At 47.9% G+C, this 20,968-nt stretch overlaps 1 protein-coding gene across 7 annotated transcripts in view; it reads left to right on the top strand.

Moving 5' to 3' along the window:
* The window catches only part of SIN3A (SIN3 transcription regulator family member A), a 1,166,566-nt gene that overhangs the window by 753,779 nt on the left and 391,819 nt on the right, over window positions 1-20,968 (top strand). For all 7 annotated transcript variants that reach the window (XM_069624553.1, XM_069624552.1, XM_069624555.1 and 4 more), the window contains exon 14: window positions 6,043-6,226. In XM_069624553.1, coding sequence (XP_069480654.1) covers window positions 6,043-6,226 — 184 coding nt within the window. The remainder of the gene's footprint in view (window positions 1-6,042; window positions 6,227-20,968) is intronic.

Raw genomic sequence — 20,968 nt, 5'->3', positions numbered from 1 at the left:
ATCCATCCCGGTATACCCTTACCTCGACGACTGGCTCATAACAGGGGATTCTTACGAAACATGCTTCTCCAATACCCAAAAGACCGTAGACCTTTTGTCCCAACTGGGCTTCTCCATCAACGAAAAGAAGTCCAGCTTAGACCCCAGCCAAATCAAACAATTCCTAGGGGCTCTAATTCGAACAAAGGACGGCCTCGTCTTCCCCTCCAACGAGAGGGTCCAAAACATGCTGTTTCAGATCCCCCCATTAAGTGGCAGGTCGAGAGGTGACGGTACGCAAAGCAATGCGCTTGCTAGGGATGATGGCGTCATGTATTTATTTGGTACCTCACGCGCGCCTGCGCATGCGCCCAATGCAAGAGTGTCTCTACAGCCAGTGGTGTCAGGCCAGCGGACAATGGGACGATCTAGTGGTGGTCTCGCAGGCCTTGGTTCTCTCACTACGGTGGTGGACAAAAGAAAACCTGTTATTGGGGAAAACTTTTGCCACACCCGCAGTGGAAGCCACTCTAACCACAGACGCATCCCTTACAGGATGGGGGGCTCACCTATCCCATCTGACTGCTCACGGAGTGTGGACTCCGAGCTTAGCATCCAAGCATATAAACCTGCTGGAACTACTAGCGGTGTTCAAAGCACTGAAAGCCTTTCAGGAACACCTACAAGGAAAGACAGTGATGGTCCTCACAGACAGCACCACAGCCATGTACTACCTCAACAAGCAAGGGGGCACTCACTCTCCAGGACTGTCCAAGCTGTCCCAGAATATACGGAAGTGGGCTCTCAAACACAACATGTTCCTACTATCTCAACATGTACCAGGGGAACTCCATCTGCTAGCAGACAAACTCAGCAGAGACTTCCTCCTGCCCGAAGAGTATGAATGGCAATTGCACGAAGACATCGTCTTAGACGTCTTGACGCAATGGGGATTCCCGGAAATAGACCTGTTCGCAACCCTGGAGAACTCACAATGCCAAAGTTACGCCTCCAGGTACCCCCAGAACCAGTCCAAGGGGAACGGTCTGTCGATTCAATGGTCAGGGAAATTTGTTTACGCCTTTCCCCCGACTCCCCTTCTCAACAAAGTGGTGCACAAGATGCACCAGGAGCAGGTTACCATGATACTAGTGGCCCCAATGTGGGCCCGGCAGCCATGGTTCGCTCACTTGATGGAGATGTCCCTATCTCCCCCAGTGAAACTTCCCTGCCCCTACAACATGCTGTCACAGGACAAGGGCAGGACACTGCATCCATGCCCTCAGACCATGAACTTAGCCTGGCTCCTGAGATCATAGAATTTGGACATTTACAACTCCCGCAGAGGTGTATGGACATCCTCAGGGAAGCCAGAAAACCTAATACTCGCCACTGCTATTCTAGCAAGTGGAAAAGATTTGTCATCTGGTGTAGAGGTAAGAGCATCAACCCGGTTGACTGCTCTCCCACTAACATTGTTCTGTACTTGACCCATTTACTGGATTCAGGTCTAGTGTTCAACTCCATTAAAGTCCACCTAGCGGCACTTTCTGCATACACCACTTCCCAACTTAAATTGTCGTGGTGGAAGATACCAGTTACCAAGGCCTTCATGGAGGGGGTAAAGAGAATACACCCTCCGATAGCTAACCCAGCTCCCGGATGGGACTTAAATGTGGTACTTTCTAGACTCATGGGCCCTCCTTTCGAACCCATGCACAAGGCAACTCTTAAAGACCTCACTCTTATGACTGCTTTCCTAATAGCTATCACCTCCATTAGGAGAGTAAGTGAACTACAGGCTCTTTCTGTACTAGACCCCTTCGTAACAGTTCACAAGGATAAGGTGGTTCTACGCACACACCCAAGGTTTGCACCAAAATTCATCTCGAAATTTCATGTAAACCAGTCAATAGAACTACCAACGTTCTTTCAAAACCCTTCCAGCTTGGGAGAAAAAAGTCTGCATACACTAGATGTACGCAGAGCTGTCATGTTCTACATGGAAAGAACCAGACCACTGAGAAAGACTAATCAGTTCTTTGTCTCTGTGGCAGCAGGAAGAGAAGGAGATGCAGTTTCAAAGACCACTATATCTAGATGGATTGTGCAATGCATCACTCTCTGTTACACTCTTGCTAAGAGAGAACTACCCTTCAAGCCAAGAGCACATTCCACTCGAGGCACTGGGGCTTCCATAGCGTTCATTGCAAATGTTCCCCTTGAGTCCATCTGCAAAGCGGCTACCTGGAGTTCTGTGCACACCTTTATAAAACACTACTGTCTAGATGCACACTCTAGATCTGACTCCCAGGTGGGACAGGCAGTATTAAGACATCTTTTCTCTACTGTTCCTTCTCATAACCCACCGCCAACTCCGGGTACTGCTCGCTAGTCTATGCACAGCATGTGATTCTAAGCAGATTAACAAACATCAGAAGACAATGCATTACTTACCGTAAAAGCATTTCTGATGGTTGTATCTGCTTAGATTCACATGCGCCCACCCTTCCTCCCCGCTCGGATGGAAGGAACATAGACATCCTTTTCTATATTTCTCTCTTTTCTGTACTCACTCACGTCTAGAAGGCTCCCTCAGGGCAGAAAAATACAAACAGAGGGACCTCGACGCGTGAGGGATTGTGGGTACAACGCACGTCACTATAGGGATAGTGTTACAGACACGCCTTGTCGACGTCCCCTTTTTTGACTACGAAAAACAAAATGCAATACTCCGCAGTGACCACTGGATGTCGGACCTAGGCACAGCATGTGAATCTAAGCAGATACAACCATCAGAAATGCTTTTACGGTAAGTAATGCATTGTCATCACCCCCCAAAGACAAAGCAAACAGTCATTGCTCGAATCTGCTGCGACCCTTCCAAGTAAATATTGAAGCAAGAGTAGAATCAGATTGTTACACCACCCTATATAAGTCTTCCAATTCACATCAAGAATGGTCTGATTACTTGAGGCCTAATATATTGCTTTTCAAATTTAAAAGACACACAAGTAGTCATTTGATTGTTCCAACCATCTGCCAGAGAGATGAATTAAACAGCATGGCTTGAGCATTTTATGGCACTGTAACCATCCACCCATTGTTTTTCCATATACCATCTACTCTCCTTGTATTCAGGCTCAAGCTTGCTGTCCTCAACTCATTAAACCTGCCTCAAGTATCGATTTTGCCACGAAATAATGTAGATAAAATGAGGGCAATACCTTGAAGTGTGCTGCAGAGGAATAACCCATCCAGTGAAGGCCCGATACCATGTAAATATAGTAAGTCAGTCACCCAGTTGACAACCTGCATTGCCCCTATTTCATACCCCCAACAGCATATACCAACATCGGATGTCCCAAAACTCAAATGTTAATGGAACCTTTTCTCTCGCTTCACAATTTGCTCTTGTTCCATATTTTTCTCTTATTCCATATTTGTCACATTCAAGACAATCTTGTTACACTCCCCCCAAAAAGCCTTATCCACCTGTGCTTCTCTGGGATCATCAGATGCATCAGATGTTTAAAGAGGGAAGAGGCACACTCCGTCCTCACATGAAGTCCATACTGTCATTGAATGCCGCGCTTTGAAGGGTGGTGTTAACATTGTTTTAAAAAGCAGACACCACCTGAAAAGTGGCAATTCCAGTCTCTGCCAGTTCATGAAAGAGGCAGGTGCATAGGATACATTCCCAATACATGCTACCTGCTACCGATGGCGTTGCCATTCCTCATGCACATGTAATAAAATGTGCAGTCTCCGAAGCCATCTAGAAGGCAAAAGTGAACAAAAGCACATAGTAAATTACCTGCTTTTCTAATCGCTGCATCCAAAACGCATTCTTCGGCAACGCCGCATCCAAAACATATTCTTCGGTGAGCTCCACACAACGCTGCATCCCTCAAACAGAAGTCCACACGATCCCTTTCTTTTTCATAATGAAGGCCGTGCAATCCTGCCTCCCTTTCCGTAATGAAGGCCGTGCGTGCACCAGTCAAATGACCAACATCATAAACATTAATGTGCTTAACTCTAATCCGCACCATCTGCAGCATGCATTCAATTATGTAATACGTTCCGATGCCGTTAAAAATCAGATGATTTAACAGCAAAAATAATTACTAATTTTATGAACACTAAAAAACACGAAAAATAAAAGAACAATATGTAAAGCATATTTAAATGTCAAGAAATGTCATAAATTTATGAATCGCCTTTTTTTCTTTGGTGTATACTTCTGAGGCTCAGATGGAGTAGTTTCCATATTTGAAGGCTCCAAATTAGATAAAAAGGTTTCAGCACTTACATGATCTGCAAAGGATTGAGTTTGGCCATTAACCACCACCCTTAAGACTGCATGATAGACCATATAATACTGCATTTTCATACTCCTCGCTTTTTCCTTCGCTGCTTGGAAAAGCCTCCTTTTATCCAATACATCTTTACTAAGATCACCAAATATCATAAACTTGTTGCCACCCCAAGCTAAATCACCTAACTCGTGACTTTTTCTAAATAAGTTCCTTAATGGGGTATCTGAGAAACTTCACAATGAAATGTCTTGGTCTTTGACCTAATGCTGGCTTTCTTCCCAAGGACCTATGGGCCCTTTCCATCTCCAGAGAAACAGATGAATCCAACTTAAAAATTGAGATTAAAGCTTTCTCCAAAAACTGCAAAGGATTTCCATGTTCAACATTTTCTTGAAAACCGGCCACTCTAATGTTACATCTCGAGAAATGTTCTTCTTCTGACAGTTTCTGCAGCGATTTTTTTCCATTTTGTGCTTCTAGTTTGTTGATCTCATCTTCCAATTTTAGGGTCTTCTCATCTGCAACTGATAAATGATCAATTCCAGACACTTTAACTGTGAGTGCTGAATATCTTTCCTCAGTATTGATCATCCTGGCCTTGATTCCTGAGATGTCCAAAGTTACTTTAATAAGAAGCTCCAGCAATTTGTCTCTTGTTTCAATTTCTTCTCCATCTCTCCCCTTTTGGCGCTTTGCTGGCTGAGAGTCTGCTGAATTTGAATCAGACCTATTGTAAGAGAATATAAAATCAGACAGGGCACATGGACACAGCCTCTATGCTGCCATCTCCTGAGCTTGCATTTCTGAACATTTAATGTTTATAACCAGCAGCCATCATCTGTATGTTGCTGAACTCAAGACTCCACTGTGAATTCAGCGGGTGGTGGCTTGATGGTGGAGTCCATCCCTCTGTTCAGTTTGTCTGTCTAAGGTATAGCCAAATATTGCCTTTGCACACCTACAGAGTAAAGAACAAGCGTGCATGAAATATTTGTAAGCCTATTGTTTAGACACTCTACTCATTTCGTATATATTTGGTCTAAGTCTGAATGAGGAATACTCAGTCCCTCCACTTGTAACAATAAGTACTAACCAGTGCCCCCAAAATAAACTAGTTTAGTAAGGGAAATAAAGGAAAAAAGCTTTAATTTCCCCCAAAGTCTGGTCTGAATTCAAGTTATAGCAATATAAATGCGGGTTCAAATGATGGCAATAGAAGGAAAGTTGAAAAAACAAATGTCTTTCCTAAAACCATGTTTCTTTTTCTATACCATTTGAGAATTGTGTGATCTCTGTAGCATCTAGACTGCCCACTGAGGAACCAGAACCAGCCATAGCAGTTTCAGAGATAGTTTCCTAGAATATCGTTTCCCACACATTCAGTATTTACAGGTTGTGTAAGCGATCTGCAGTTTACTTGCGGTTTGCTCAAGTAGACCTCTCAGCGTGACTTTGCAGCCTCCTTTTCTTCTGCTATGGTCTGCAGCACACTTGTATCTTTTAAGCAGTGATAATTAGTTCATGTTCTGGCATGAAAAAAGGGTTCAAGCAACCTTTGTTTTCTTTCTGGTAGGATTTGGATGAGCTTATTTGCATGAATTGGTGCACAGTAGATGTTAACTGCATCGTATTTTGTTGACTGTCTTATCATGCTTACTGTGGGGTAGTGCTGCAGAAGTCATACATGCAGCTGGGCGTTTTATTTACCCCTGTTGTAATTTTTCTTTTTAATGTACTGAAGGTTAAAGATGAAAGAGGAGGAGTGGCGAGAAGCTCAGCGAGGTTTCAACAAAGTTTGGCGAGAACAGAATGAAAAGTACTATTTAAAATCTCTGGATCACCAAGGCATTAACTACAAACAGAATGACACCAAGACTCTGCGTTCCAAGAGCTTACTTAATGAAATTGAGAGCATCTATGATGAGGTGAGCCCTGAAGCAGAGAAAAACTAGGCTGGGCCAGCCCTGGGAATGTACCTTGAACGAACTTGTGACCGAGAGAAGCATAGGTTACTGCCGTACATAGTTATATATATATTTCTGAGGTTTGTTAATCTGCTTAGAATCACATGCTGTGCATAGGTCCGACATCCAGTGGTCACTGCAGAGTATTGCATTTTGTTTTTCGTAGTCGAAAAAGGGGACGTCGACAAGGCGTGTCTGTAACACTATCCCTATAGTGACGTGCGTTGTACCCACAATCCCTCACGCGTCGAGGTCCCTCAGATTGTTTTTTTCCGCCCAGCTTCTGGTCGCCTTACGCGGAGCTCCTAGAGAGACATTGCAAATACTTACTACGGACCTCGGTCCTTAATTATACTTATTATATTGTTAAAGATCCCTCCCCTCGACGTTAGCTGTGAAGCTGTTTCTCCGCCGAGCAAGTTTTCGACGGAGGGGAAGAGACGGAGGAGATCCTTCGGCGCTGCCGAACACGTGGCCTGGCCTCGCCGGCCAACATACAGTAGGGAGAGTGGGGGTTCGAACTTTTATTTTCTCTTTGAGAATGTCTTTCTTTCTCCCTTATCTTTCCCTTGGGGTTGTTATCACCAGTTATTATTGCCTCAGCTATGGAGAGGACACCTTTTAAGTTTTGCCCACGCTGTAGGGGCAAATACACTTGGAAGGACAAACGCAAGCTCTGTCATAGTTGCTTGCCCCTCGTTCATAAGGAGGACTGCTGCGCGGCCTGTAAGCTTTTGAAACCAAGAACTCTTAAAGAACGGAAGGTTAAGAGGTGGGCGGACTACGCTATGTCGAAGTCAGTTTCCTCACCCGGCGCCGCTGTTACAGAAAGTGACGAGGAGGGTGATAACTCGACGTCCGTTATGGAAGTCATTAACCCCCCGAAGGAGCGCTCGCGCTCCTCGACGTCCGTCCCCGGCCCCGACGGGCTCGGCTCACGCCCTGCTTATGGGGATGAACACCCCGGCGACAAGGACGCACATAGACCCCATAGGCCTAAGCACACAACCCACGACTCTTCTTCGTCGAAGACGAAGGATCCATCAGCGCCGAAGGGGACGCAGGGCACTCCGGCGTCTACCTCAGACCGTAAAGGTCTCAAGCCCCACCCGCAAACGCAGCCGCGACCAGCGATTGGGCTTTCATCAAACACGGGCGCTACCTCAAAATCATCCGACGTAACGCTCCATAGAGCGGCCGTCGAGGAACAACGCGTAACGCAGGCAACGTCGACACCAGAGCCCTCTACTGACAAACTCGTTGTCGAGAGCCTGGCGAGAATTGTTTCCGAAGACAAACGTAAGCGGACGACGAAACAAACGTCGAATACCGCACAAAAAGCTATGGAAACGCCGAAAAAGCGCAACAGTAGCCAGGAACTGTCCCCTTCATCTAAGGGCACTTCTGAACTACCGGAGGGCTTTTCAGAGGGCGACGGAAACCTTTCTTTGACGTTGTGGGAGCGTTCTAAGCGTTTTGAAGGTGAAGACACTGATTTCCCCCCTCTAGACTATTCAGGGGTCCCCCATGAGACCCTTGAAAGACTCCATTCTTGTATGGAGAAAATGGAAAGGTTTTTGGGAAGCCAAAACCCACCCACACCCAAAAGACCAAGAGAATGGCCCCAGGATGACCCTAGGGTCAAGATTCCTAGGCTGTTTCCCCCTTCTACAGACGTATATGACCTCACTGAAGAGGAGCAATACCTCCAGGAAGATGAGGAGTGTTTGGGTGGAGAGGAAGAACATGAGGAAGAGGGGTTTGAAGAAGATCCTTACACTAGTGCAGGAGCTTTTGAAGAAGATACAGCTACCTCGCAGCCCTGGCAATCCCCATCAGTGCAGCCTTGGCAATCCCCATCAGTGCACTCAGACCCTGATGTCTTTCACCCTTCTCCTCCCAAGGATTCACCTATTGGAAACACCTCTCCCATAGATGACCAACCTTCACTTAATGCACTATTGCGCAAGGCAGCAGCGCATTTTGAAATAGACACAGGGGAGACTCTTCCTGACATAGACTTTGTAGAGAAAGTTATTAAAGAAAAAGCCCCTGTTAGTCAGTCTATTCTGCTCCTGGCTTCTATAAAGAGAAGAATAACTCCTTCCCTTTCCAATCCTGCCTTAGTCAGAGGGGTCAACCCTCGGATAGAAAAGCTCTTCAGCCCTTCGTCCTCTGACCCTTTGTACATCAGAGAACATTCTATTCCGGACTCCCTCGTAGTTACGAATACAAGAAAAAGAGCGGGGCTACCACTATCCACTAGTGAGGCACCACCTGACAAAGAGGGCAAGAAGCTCTATGCACTTGGCTAGAGAATCACGACCTCCGCCGCCTTCTCAACTAGGATTGCAAATAACAATTCCCTACTAGCTAGCTACGCAGATGCACAGTGGAGCAAGCTGCGCAGCGAAGCAGAGGACGCACCAGAACCCCTGCGTTCACGCCTGTTAGCTATAATCTCAGAGGGAACTCTTGTAAACCAGGGCATCGTAAAGAACTCCTTAGATGCCGCAGAGACGGCTGGCCGTTCCCTGGTTCAGGGAATACTTCTCAAACGCCATGTCTGGCTGCGCAATTCGGGATTTAAGCCGGAAACCCAGGCTTCCCTGATAAATAAGCCCGTAGAACAAACACATCTGTTTGGGAAAGCAGTTGATGAGGCCCTAGAACATGCGAAGAAAGAGTTTGATACCATCAAGACTCTTGACCAAATTTCTAGGCCCCCTAACAGACGCAGCTATGGCAATAGACGCTCCTTTCGTGGCCAACGCCAGCAGCAAAACCAACAGCAATTTTACTCTGCTACCAACTGGCCCTCTAACCAGGGTAACAGCACCCAGTTCAGTCAAAGAGGCCAACGCCGTGGCAAAGGAAGAGGTCGCGGCTCCAGCCCCAAAGGTTCCATGCCCAATACCAACAAATGACCCGAAGATTCGGGTCCCCTCCCATGCATCACCGGTCGGGGGCCGGCTAACATTGTTCCTTTCAGCATGGGAGGGAATATCGTCAGACCGCTGGGTATTATCCACCATAGCCCACGGATACTGCATCGAATTCAACGGTTCCCCGAAGTACAGACCCCCACGGAACCGACGCATGACACCGGAACACCTCACCATTCTTCTTCAAGAAGTAGAAGAGCTACTGAAAAAAGAGGCTATAGAGGCTGTCCCCCTATCTCAGGTAACAGAAGGTATTTATTCAGTGTACTTCCTTGTACCCAAAAAGGACTTAACCATGCGCCCTGTATTAGATCTGCGCCCAGCGAACAAGTTTGTCAAACCTCAAAAGTTTCGTATGGTGACCTTGCAGGAAGTAATCCCACTGTTATCACAAGGGGATTACATGACAACACTAGACATGAAAGATGCATACTTTCATATTTTAATGTTGCCAGCGCACAGAAAATACCTCAGGTTCAAGATAGAGAACAAACACTACCAGTTCAGAGTACTACCCTTCGGGATAGCATCTGCACCAAGGGTATTCACGAAAGTACTGGCAGTGGCAGCAGCCCACCTGCGCAGGTTATCCATCCCGGTATACCCTTACCTCGACGACTGGCTCATAACAGGGGATTCTTACGAAACATGCTTCTCCAATACCCAAAAGACCGTAGACCTTTTGTCCCAACTGGGCTTCTCCATCAACGAAAAGAAGTCCAGCTTGGACCCCAGCCAAATCAAACAATTCCTAGGGGCTCTAATTCGAACAAAGGACGGCCTCGTCTTCCCCTCCAACGAGAGGGTCCAAAACATGCTGTTTCAGATCCCCCATTATGTGGCAGGTCGAGAGGTGACGGTACGCAAAGCAATGCGCTTGCTAGGGATGATGGCGTCATGTATTTATTTGGTACCTCACGCGCGCCTGCGCATGCGCCCAATGCAAGAGTGGCTCTACAGCCAGTGGTGTCAGGCCAGCGGACAATGGTACGATCTAGTCGTGGTCTCGCAGGCCTTGGTTCTCTCGTTACGGTGGTGGACAAAAGAAAACCTGTTATAAGGAAAACTTTTGCCACACCCGCAGTGGAAGCGACTCTAACCACAGACGCATCCCTTACAGGATGGGGGGCTCACCTATCCCATCAGACTGCTCACGGAGCGTGGACTCCGAGCTTAGCATCCAAGCATATAAACCTGCTGGAACTACTAGCGGTGTTCAAAGCACTGAAAGCCTTTCAGGAACACCTACAAGGAAAGACAGTGATGGTCCTCACAGACAGCACCACAGCCATGTACTACCTCAACAAGCAAGGGGGCACTCACTCTCCAGGACTGTCCAAGCTGTCCCAGAATATATGGAAGTGGGCTCTCAAACACAACATGTTCCTACTATCACAACATGTACCAGGGGAACTCAATCTGCTAGCAGACAAACTCAGCAGAGACTTCCCCCTGCGCGAAGAGTACGAATGGCAATTGCACGAAGACATCGTCTTAGACGTCTTCACGCAATGGGGGTTCCCGGAAATAGACCTGTTCGCAACTCTGGAGAACTCACAATGCCAAAGTTACGCCTCCAGGTACCCCCAGAGCCAGTCCAAGGGGAACAGTCTGTCGATTCAATGGTCAGGGAAATTTGTTTACGCCTTTCCCCCCCGACTCCCCTTCTCAACAAAGTGGTGCACAAGATGCACCAGGAGCAGGTTACCATGATACTAGTGGCCCCAATATGGGCCCGGCAGCCATGGTTCGCTCACTTGATGGAGATGTCCCTATCTCCCCAGTGAAACTTCCCTGCCCGTACAACATGCTGTCACAGGACAAAGGCAGGACACTGCATCCATGCCCTCAGACCATGAACTTAGCAGCCTGGCTCCTGAGATCATAGAATTTGGACATTTACAACTCCCGCAGAGATGTATGGACATCCTCAGGGAAGCCAGAATACCTAATACTCGCCACTGCTATTCTAGCAAGTGGAAAAGATTTGTCATCTGGTGTAGAGGTAAGAGCATCAACCCGGTTGACTGCTCTCCCACTAACATTGTTCTGTACTTGACCCATTTACTGGATTCAGGTCTAGTCTTCAGTTCCATTAAAGTCCACCTAGCGCCACTTTCTGCGTACACCACTTCCCAACTTAAAGTGTTGTGGTGGAAGATACCAGTTATCAAGGCCTTCATGGAGGGGGTAAAGAGAATACACCCTCCGATAGCTAACCCAGCTCCCGGATGGGACTTAAATGTGGTACTTTCTAGACTCATGGGCCCTCCTTTCGAACCCATGCACAAGGCAACTCTTAAAGACCTCACTCTTAAGACTGCTTTCCTAATAGCTATCACCTCCATTAGGAGAGTAAGTGAACTACAGGCTCTTTCTGTACTAGACCCCTTCATAACAGTTCACAAGGATAAGGTGGTTCTACGCACACACCCAAGGTTTGCACCAAAATTCATCTCGAAATTTCATGTAAACCAGTCAATAGAACTACCAACGTTCTTTCAAAACCCTTCCAGCTTGGGAGAAAAAAGTCTGCATACACTAGATGTACGCAGAGATGTCATGTTCTACATGGAAAGAACCAGACCACTGAGAAGGACTAATCAGTTCTTTGTCTCTGTGGCAGCAGGAAGAGAAGGAGATGCAGTTTCAAAGTCCACTATATCTAGATGGATTGTTCAATGCATCACTCTGTTACACTCTTGCTAAGAGAGAACTACCCTTCAAGCCAAGAGCACATTCCACTCGAGGCACTGGGGCTTCCATAGCGTTCATTGCAAATGTTCCCCTTGAGTCCATCTGCAAAGCGGCTACCTGGAGTTCTGTGCACACCTTTACAAAACACTACTGTCTAGATGCACACTCTAGATCTGACTCCCAGGTGGGACAGGCAGTATTAAGACACCTTTTCTCTACTGTTCCTTCTCATAATCCACCGCCAACTCCGGGTACTGCTCGCTAGTCTATACACAGCATGTGATTCTAAGCAGATTAACAAACATCAGAAGACAATGCCTTACTTACCGTAAAAGCATTTCTGATGGTTGTATCTGCTTAGATTCACATGGCCCACCCTTCCTCCCCGCTCGGATGGAAGGAACATAGACATCCTTTTCTATATTTCTCTCTTTTCTGTACTCACTCACGTCTAGAAGGCTCCCTCAGGGCAGAAAAATACAAACAGAGGGACCTCGACGCGTGAGGGATTGTGGGTACAACGCACGTCACTATAGGGATAGTGTTACAGACACGCCTTGTCGACGTCCCCTTTTTCGACTACGAAAAACAAAATGCAATACTCCGCAGTGACCACTGGATGTCGGACCTATGCACAGCAGGTGAATCTAAGCAGATACAACCATCAGAAATGCTTTTACGGTAAGTAATGCATTGTCATATATATATATATCACAATATAATATATATACGTTTTCTCTTTCTCTCCATTTCTCTTTCTCTTAATGAGTACATTAAATGGCCTTTTACCTTTTGAGCTGATACCTAATCTGATGAAGATTTTAGCAAATTGGCAGGTCAGTTAGATATCTATACACTGTACCAAGTCTGGCTATAGGGAGTTTCCATCTACGTAAAATCATCTTGCAGTTTCGTTTTTTTTTTTTTCTCCTGAAAATGTTCAAGTGTGCATGTAAGGGAAAAATTCTATGAGGACCTTGGCCATCATTGTTTTTGTCAGTATCCCACCGTTAAATCTGGCGGTGCCTGATAAGCCTGAATTGCCGGCATCTTACAGGTGCTGGCAACGGTAGGTAAATTTGCATTCCATGTAGTCCATAGGACCATGGAAGTATTGCCGGTACTGATGATACTTGTGCCGGTAATACCGGCTGTTTTTCGTCAGTGGGGTGCTAGTTACCTCCAGCTCTTGGCTAGAGGTAGATCAGGCCACCCCACCGGCACACAGTATCAGGTAATATTGTCTGCTTATATAATGTCGCTATACATCTAGTCACCGGGAAACGGCATAGGTGACATTATATAAGGGGACAAAATATGGGTTAAATGGGCGCAGGGGTGTCCCTCGCTCCCTTGGAAAAAAAAAGGGGGGTTGCGGGTGTCACCCACTCCCCACAGGTTCCATATGATGTTGCCGCAAAAACAGTGCCATTCTTGCATGGCAACATTTTTGCAGGGACATTATCACATGGAACCCGGCAAATTTGGTGTATGCAGGTCCGGAAACGTGCTGTTAAACTGAATTGGTGTCATGTTGATTCCGGACTTGCATACCCCTAATGAGGCCCCTTGTTTGGGCACATTTCTGTTTTCAGTGTACTTTTACCTTACTCGGAGGGTCTCCTCCACTTGTTGCTTGATTTTTGTTTCATTTTAGTTTTTCTCCCTTTCCTCTCAATTGGTCTTAATCTAAAGAATTCTGGGAAAGTGGTTCTGTAAATATTTACTATACACTATCCATACCTACACTACCTGTTAGGAGGGATTTTCAGAAGGCCAGCCTAGTTGGTTAACACGTTTATTGACACTGGGTTTCGCCAAGCTTGCAGGTTAATGTAGTCAGTGTAGCAAGGCATATTTATGGTCTGTGGATGGTGTATAAGCAGTAAGCAGCACATTGTGACTGCCAAGTAATGAGGAGAAGTAAAGAATCCTATTTATGGGGCCTTTGACACCTGCAGTTCAATTATACTGTACTCTGCAAAACACTCCTTTCTACTGGCTGGTTACATTTTCATTTTATACATAATCTACTCCACATACAAGTCACCCAGCACTTTTTGCTTGACTACTGGATTTTTGGTCTGTTCACCTGAGTGAGTGGTGTTGAAGAGAATTCTCAGAAATTGGCTAATTCCCTCTAGCTTAGAGACCACCAGCAACTTTGCTGGATTCGGAGAGAGTGAGACTTTTTTTCCACTCTCTCATGTATCTTAAAGTGATTTTGTATATTGTTTCTTTTTGGTTGTGGATTCCGACAAACTCCATAGGCATCATCTTTTACATTGTGTCACACAGGACCTTTGGTGCAGCGACACAGGGGTTTCAGATTTCCCAAAGGTTTAAATAGCTTCTCTGGGATAAACGACTGTTTCCCAGCGCAGTAAAGTGAAGTTGACTTTACTTAGCCATTGTAACTTTCTAGACCCAGCACACACTATCTTACAATAGGGTGCTGGAGGGTTTACTTAGTATCCCCTTTGTCTTGCTTCTCTTGTAACATTTTTGTTACTCTTTCCTCACTGAATGGCTGGTGGGAGTGGTTTACTTTTAACTACCGCAATGTGTATTTACCACTGCGTTCGCAGCTGCAGTAAAGCACCCAAGGGTGCCATTTTTGCCTAACTGGCCCGGTCTTAATTTTTCGCTATTTCTTTGTGGAAAGGTCCTCCTTGAGATTTACTCTGCGCGCCAAACCAGGTTTGGTCCCTTTGTTCATTTAGCCTTTGGCAGGATTCACAAGTGATGCCCGCCTCTGGCTCCAGGGTGGCAGGAGGCAAAGGAGGTGCCCACAATTTCCTGTGCTTAGTCTCCTAGGAGACAGGAATGCATTCCGAGGTGATTGGCAGGCTGGCTGTCCGGCTGGCTGTCCGGCGGCTGTCCGGCAAGGACAGCCACCCTGCTGGGTGACTGACAGCTAGGCTGGAATGAATGAGAGCAAGCTGCATAAAAGGCGAGGCGTTTTGGCTTGGAAGGCAGAGTCCACCACTGGACAAAGGATTCCGAAGAACTTGAAGAGGGCACCTGCGGCCACTCCTGGACCGTTGGTTTGCCTGGTGCTGCTGGAACCGGGTAGCCAGGGAGAGGAACACCAGTTTGTGTGTGTTGCTTTTAAGTTGGCCAAGAGCTCCAGGAAGATCCTCCTGACTACCAGGAAGCAGGTCTGGCTGAGCCTGAGCCCCCTCAACAGAGTGCGGGACCCCAGATGCAAGGAAAGCCCACCTCGACAGCCAGGAACCACAGTGTTGCTATTTGCGGTAGACGCGAGGAGCTGAAACACCGAACAGCCACTGATTTGAAGGATGCTGGCTGCAGGCGGTGACCGTCCCATTGCAGTAGTCCCCAGAAGTCCTCCCTCTTGTCCCCACGACTGAGGCCCAGGAACTGTGAGATCTGTAGACCTGCTCAGGAACAGAAGTCCTCTGCTGCACTTTTTCTTCAACCTAAAGGTACTGTACAGTCTAAGAGAACTTACCTCTTATTGTGTAGCCACTTGTCCTCGTTGGAGACTTGCTTGGTTGCATCTGTAGAGTTGCTATCAGCTTCATTACCTTACAAGCCTAATCCGCTTGTGGCCCTACTTTGATTTCTTCTATTCTACCAAGACTTTTAAAACATTGTGAAAGACTTTCTACTTAACCTGCAAGAAGTGCGTCAGTTCTCCTTGACTTTTGTTAACTTAAACATTGGCTGGCCTGGCTCCCTGGATGACTCTTCTCTCCTCTGTTTAAGTGTTTTTGCCTTCCTTAAAGGGAAGGATTAACTGACTTTGCATTGGGGGGTTATTGAAAGTACTTACCTGCTTAAGAATCATTTTGTGAATACTTGTTTTATTCTGATCCCTCTTTTCTTTGACACTCTGCTAAGAAAGACTAAATGCAAAAAGTGATTAATGTCCACTGCACCCTAGCAAGTGGTGTCACCTGAGGGTATAGCTAGTGTCTGTGAGCCATCCCAAATGGGTATCTGCTCAGAAAACTAAGTGTGTATCATTTTTGAAGTGTATTTGTGTGTTGCTTTAACATTGCTCCCTTCTGAAGAAGGCTTACTATAACTGACTGGTAAATACATTAATAATTGTTTACTCAAGAAACCTTGTGTGTAAGAGTTTATTTGAATACTTGTCACTGTGAATCTCTCTTTAACTCCCCTACAGCTCACATTGACACCTCTTGAGATAAGCCTGGCTACTCGACCACACTACCAACCTGTGTAGTACAGACGTATACCAAAGGTGGGGATCCTATTGCCAGGAGGTCAGGGCTGTTTTATGGCACCCAAAGGGTATTGCATACACTCTTGCCTAACAAGTGGGAATCCTTTTCCACACTCACTCATTCATACCCTATTTTTTCAATGTATTGTTTCTTTTTATTCATTTTTCTTGGAGTTCTACTTTTCCTCCAAGTTTTATGGCATCTGTCTTTGACTTTTGAGGCACACATCACGTGATGTGCAGTGTTGCTGGGGAGCCCTCTGGCTTCCCTTTTTATTTTCTGCTATAGGGGGATATTTCTATCTTTTCCTATTGTGAGATCGGCATAACCCCACCTTATGTGGAATGCTGAAGGGCTACATAGTATCCCCTTTCTCACTGCTCCTGTAACTCTTTGGTTACAGTGACAAGCTAACCTGAATGGCTGGTGGCAGTGGTTTTATCCTACCTACTTGTGTGCAATTATTACTTTGAGGCTGTACTCACAGCCGCAGTAGCGCACAGAAGGGTCACCATTGAACCAAAATGGTGGCTGTATTATTTTTTTCGCCATTTCTCATTTGCTTATCCTTTCTTGGTCCACCTTATGCTTTGTTGGGTGCGGGAGTTACTGGTTTGACTTGTCTTTGGCGGGATTCCTTTGTGAAGCCCGCCAAGACTCCAGTGTGTCTGTGAGGATGAGAAATGGGGGTGGACTCCGAAACACTGCTTTTCTGTCTTCTGGTGTGCCTGCCTGGAACCAGTTCCAACTGGGGTGCTAGCTGTCTTCAAAGAACAGCCACCCCCCAGAGTTTGAATGGTGCATGGTTGCTGATTGGATGGGTTCCTGCATAAAAGGCATGACAAGCTGACCCCTGGAACAGAAGAATCGATGAGGAAGAAGAGAGATAAATGCAGTCTCTTCCAGACAACCGGAGATGCCTTCTGTTTAATCACTACTGTTCGACCCCTTCGTTCCAAGCATCGCCAGAACTCTGAGGACGACTCTTCCCTTTAGACCAGTAGAACCAATCAGTCTTGAGACAAACTGCATTTCGAGCCATCCTATGACGAGCTTCGACTTTCACAGGCTGCAAACCGCCAATACCCTGGGACCTGGGGCCGCTGTGCAGGGCATAGTCTTCGGAAGATTGAATCCTCCTGAAATTTTGGAATCCTTTCGGACACCCAAAGGTAAGATTTCACAACTTAAAGTTCCCTCACCAGAGTGCTGGACCAAGAAAACGAGACAAATCGGCCAGGTGGTAATCATTCTTCAGTGGTACTTCCCAAAACATGACAAAATCGCAGAACACTGAAGAATCCTTAGCTGGGGGCTTCTTCACTAGATTTCTGCTGCGAGATAAACACTGCCCCTTCTTTCATCTGCCTGACCAAGAAGCCAGTGACCAGGTCTGCTGCTGCATCCTGGGGGCATCGTGCTGCAACCGCTTCACTTCTAAGGTATTGTGAGACTCGTGGTAGAACTTACCTAGAGTTGTTTTGCTGCTTTTGTGTTGGTGGATTGCTGATTTGTGTGTTTGGGAGTTTGCCCATACACGTTCGCCCATGCCCAACGCCTGTGCTCCTACACGGAGCCTTCTCCCTGACCCTCTTTCCCAACCATGCATTTACTTGCTACTGAAGACTTCCCCTGGAACATTTGAACTTTCTACAGCTGTGCCTTGCTTATTGTGTGTTTATAGTAGTTGGCTTTTACCTTTACCTTGGTGTGTACATATAAAATGAACCATTCTCCAGCATGGTGTCTGGCATGCATTCACATGCTCATGAATATTCCCTGTCAGGTTGGGAATCCTTGGTAAAGAAAAAAATCAGTTTCGGTTTTGTTTCTGAATTGTCTTTCTCCTAGCAACTAATCACTGATAACTGGGGTCATACTGCTCCCAGCCAATGACTGCCCTCTACTTAAGCCCCTCCTCTGGCAGCCATCTTCAGATTGTTACCACACGTTCACACAAGCTTTTACTGCATTTTGCGATTTTCCTTTTTTTTTTCTTTTTCTAAGAGTTTTGTTCTATTTTTCAGTCAATCGAGCCTCAAGCTCCATCGATCAATCAACCGACTAACAGTGACCTATTTTTCAGAACCTTCTATGCCCCTCAAGGACTCGACGCCTCTATTCAGGATCTGCCCAGGATGCAGACTGCTGAACATCTTTCTGGAGGATGGGCACTCTGTGCCTTTATTGCCTGCATTCAGACCGCGCGCACGTTGAGGAGACCTGTGCATTCTGCAAGGACATGTTACCACGCAAGGACAGTCACAAGCGGCTCGCTGAGTGGCTGCAGACGAAGACCCCGGCGGTAGGTGAGCCTCGGCAGCATACTTCTCCCAAGAGGAAATCCGAGCGGTCTTCTAAGACCTTTGAGGGCGCTCTGGCCACCGGAGCCCCTACATAAGGCAGCGCAAGTCCACAGGCACCAGGAGTGCCGTTGGTATGGGCTCTGCGGCAGCCATGCTGGGCGCAGCTTCGCCGACAGTCAACCACGAGCCAACGCGCCGGCTCAGCGAAGAAACGGAAGTCCAACCATCCTGGCAAGCTTCTGGAGAAGGCCCGGTTGACTCCGACGGAGAAAGCCAAGGGGGAGCGGGGCAGTGACCCTCCCCCACGCTGAAGGCCTCAGACGCGCCCACGGTCGTGAAGGCCCAGGTTCACCAGGCAAAGGCGTCTATTGAGGGAATGGTGGCGTCCCTGGTGAAGGCCGCAGTTGCGGTCCCAGTGGAGACGAGAGTTGGCCTGCCTGCTCGGAGGGCATATTCTTTCATGCCCATTGAGAAGACTCCTGTGAAGATGACTATCGTCTCCCTGAGGCAGTCACCCCTGGCCGAGAGGAGGAGGGGGGGAGGGGGTCACGATAGTCCAGCCGGACTCGGATATCTCTTCCAAGGGCGAGCTTTCTGGCCTGAAGACCGTGCTTGACAAGAAGTTCGCCGAGGCCAGGTTCTACGGGAAGGACCCCGACGAGGCAGACATGGAAAGCGATGAGGGAACCAACAAGGGAGGTGAAGAATCGGAGGACACCTCGCCACTGCCAACGCTCCCGTCGCAACGCCGCTTCCACCGACGGACATGTTGTCAGACATCCTACAAGCTCTGCACACCCTGTGCTTGGAGATGAGGACAAGGATGCCCGTGCCTCCGACGGGCGATCCCGCAGTGCCTGGACCATCAGGGGACCTGCCGCCTGAGAAGAGGAGCGTCCATCCGCCTTCGCCCTACCATCCTTCACCTCCATCCCCTCTGCCGAGGGACGTGACTGAGACAGCGACAATGGGTACAGAGGACGACGGAACGGACTTCTCCACCCGACGAGATCGGTTCCTTCCACGCCATGATCTCTAGGGCCTCTGAGCTATTTCAGCTGAATCCAGAGGAAAAGGAGGGATTTGTTTATCAACACCGAGAGGCCAAGAGGACGTCTGTGCTCTCGATCCTGCTGTTGGATGACATTTGAGATGAAGGGCTGTCCCTCCTGAAGATCCCGTCCTCAACCCCGGCAAAGAGACCGGTACGAGAGGAAATACAGAGTGCCAGACTCTGCACCGAAGTGTCTCAAATCTCAGCCGTCCCTGTACTCGGTCGTCTCGGCGGCAGCCAGGAAGAAATCTGTAGGGTCGGTGGCATCGACTTCCACTTTTAAGATCGCCCCTCTCCTGGACTTCCTTCCAGACGACAAGAGGGCGGAGGCCCTTGAAATCCTACAAGAAGGCCAGGTGGCATCGGACCATGCCATCACGGTGGCCACGTACATCGTCGACACCGGCTTCCGCCAGATGGGCAACAGCCTTTGCCTCCTTCGGCGAAGTTGACTGAAGGCCACCAATTTGCGTCAGGACATCCAGACAAGGGTATTGGACATGCCCTTCGGGGACAACTTGTTCGGCAAGACGGGCGAATCTCTGCAAGCCATCAAGGCAGATACCGAGACGGCTCGTGCCTTGGACACGCCAACAGGGCAGGCTGTCCTTTTGGGCCTCCAGAGGCAAGTCCCATGGTGCCTCCAAAGGATTCGGTGGCAACTACTCTTCGTACAGTCAACCACCCGTGCTTCGGCCCACAAAGCCTACAGGGGCTGCAGCAAAGCCGGAGGAAACCGTTGAAACCGGCCGTGACGTCAGGCCCCCATGCGAGCACCCCGGTGGGAGGCTGGCTGGCAAACTTCAGCGTGTTGAAGTCCATCTCCACCAACCATTGGGTGCAGACGCCCTGGCCCACGGACAAACCCTGGTATTCCAAAGGAAGTGTCCACGCGTTCCGCCAGTGGCCAGGCAAGAAAACCACACCCCATAACTGCTTCAAGAGGTACGAGCGATGCTGATAAAGGGCCTCAATGGAACTTGTCCCGAAGAGGCTCCGTAGTGTACTCGCAGTACTTCCTCGTCAGGAAGACCTGTGGTTGGCGGCCCAGCCTGGATCGCCGCTGCCTCAACAAATACATCAAGTCCCAAAAGTTTTGGATGGTCCCCCTTCAGCACGTGCTGAGACAGCTAGAGGAAGGAGAATTCCTGTCGTCGCTGGATCTGCTGGATGCTTTTCACATCCCCATCCACAAGGGGCATCGAAAGTTTCTACGCTTCGTGGTCCAGGGGTAACACTATCAATTCAAGGCCCTTCCCTACGGGTTTAAGTCGTTGCCAAGGGTCTTCACCAAGTGCCTGGTCTGGTGGCTGCGCCTGCAGGGGGTCCATGTCTACCCCTACCTGGACGATTGGCTCATCCGAGCGAAGTCAAGGGAACTTGCCGTCGAGCACACAGCGTGGACCGCCCGCCTGCTCACGATCTGTGGTTCTCGATAAATTATGCAAATCCCTGCTTGGTGTCATCGCAGGACGCTCGGTTTC

Source organism: Ambystoma mexicanum, chromosome 11, assembly GCF_040938575.1.
Source record: "Ambystoma mexicanum isolate Mex_15411 chromosome 11, UKY_AmexF1_1, whole genome shotgun sequence".
Classification (NCBI taxonomy): domain Eukaryota; kingdom Metazoa; phylum Chordata; class Amphibia; order Caudata; family Ambystomatidae; genus Ambystoma; species Ambystoma mexicanum.
The sequence above is the reverse complement of the archived record's forward strand: the minus strand, read 5'-3'. Positions and strand labels throughout refer to the sequence as shown.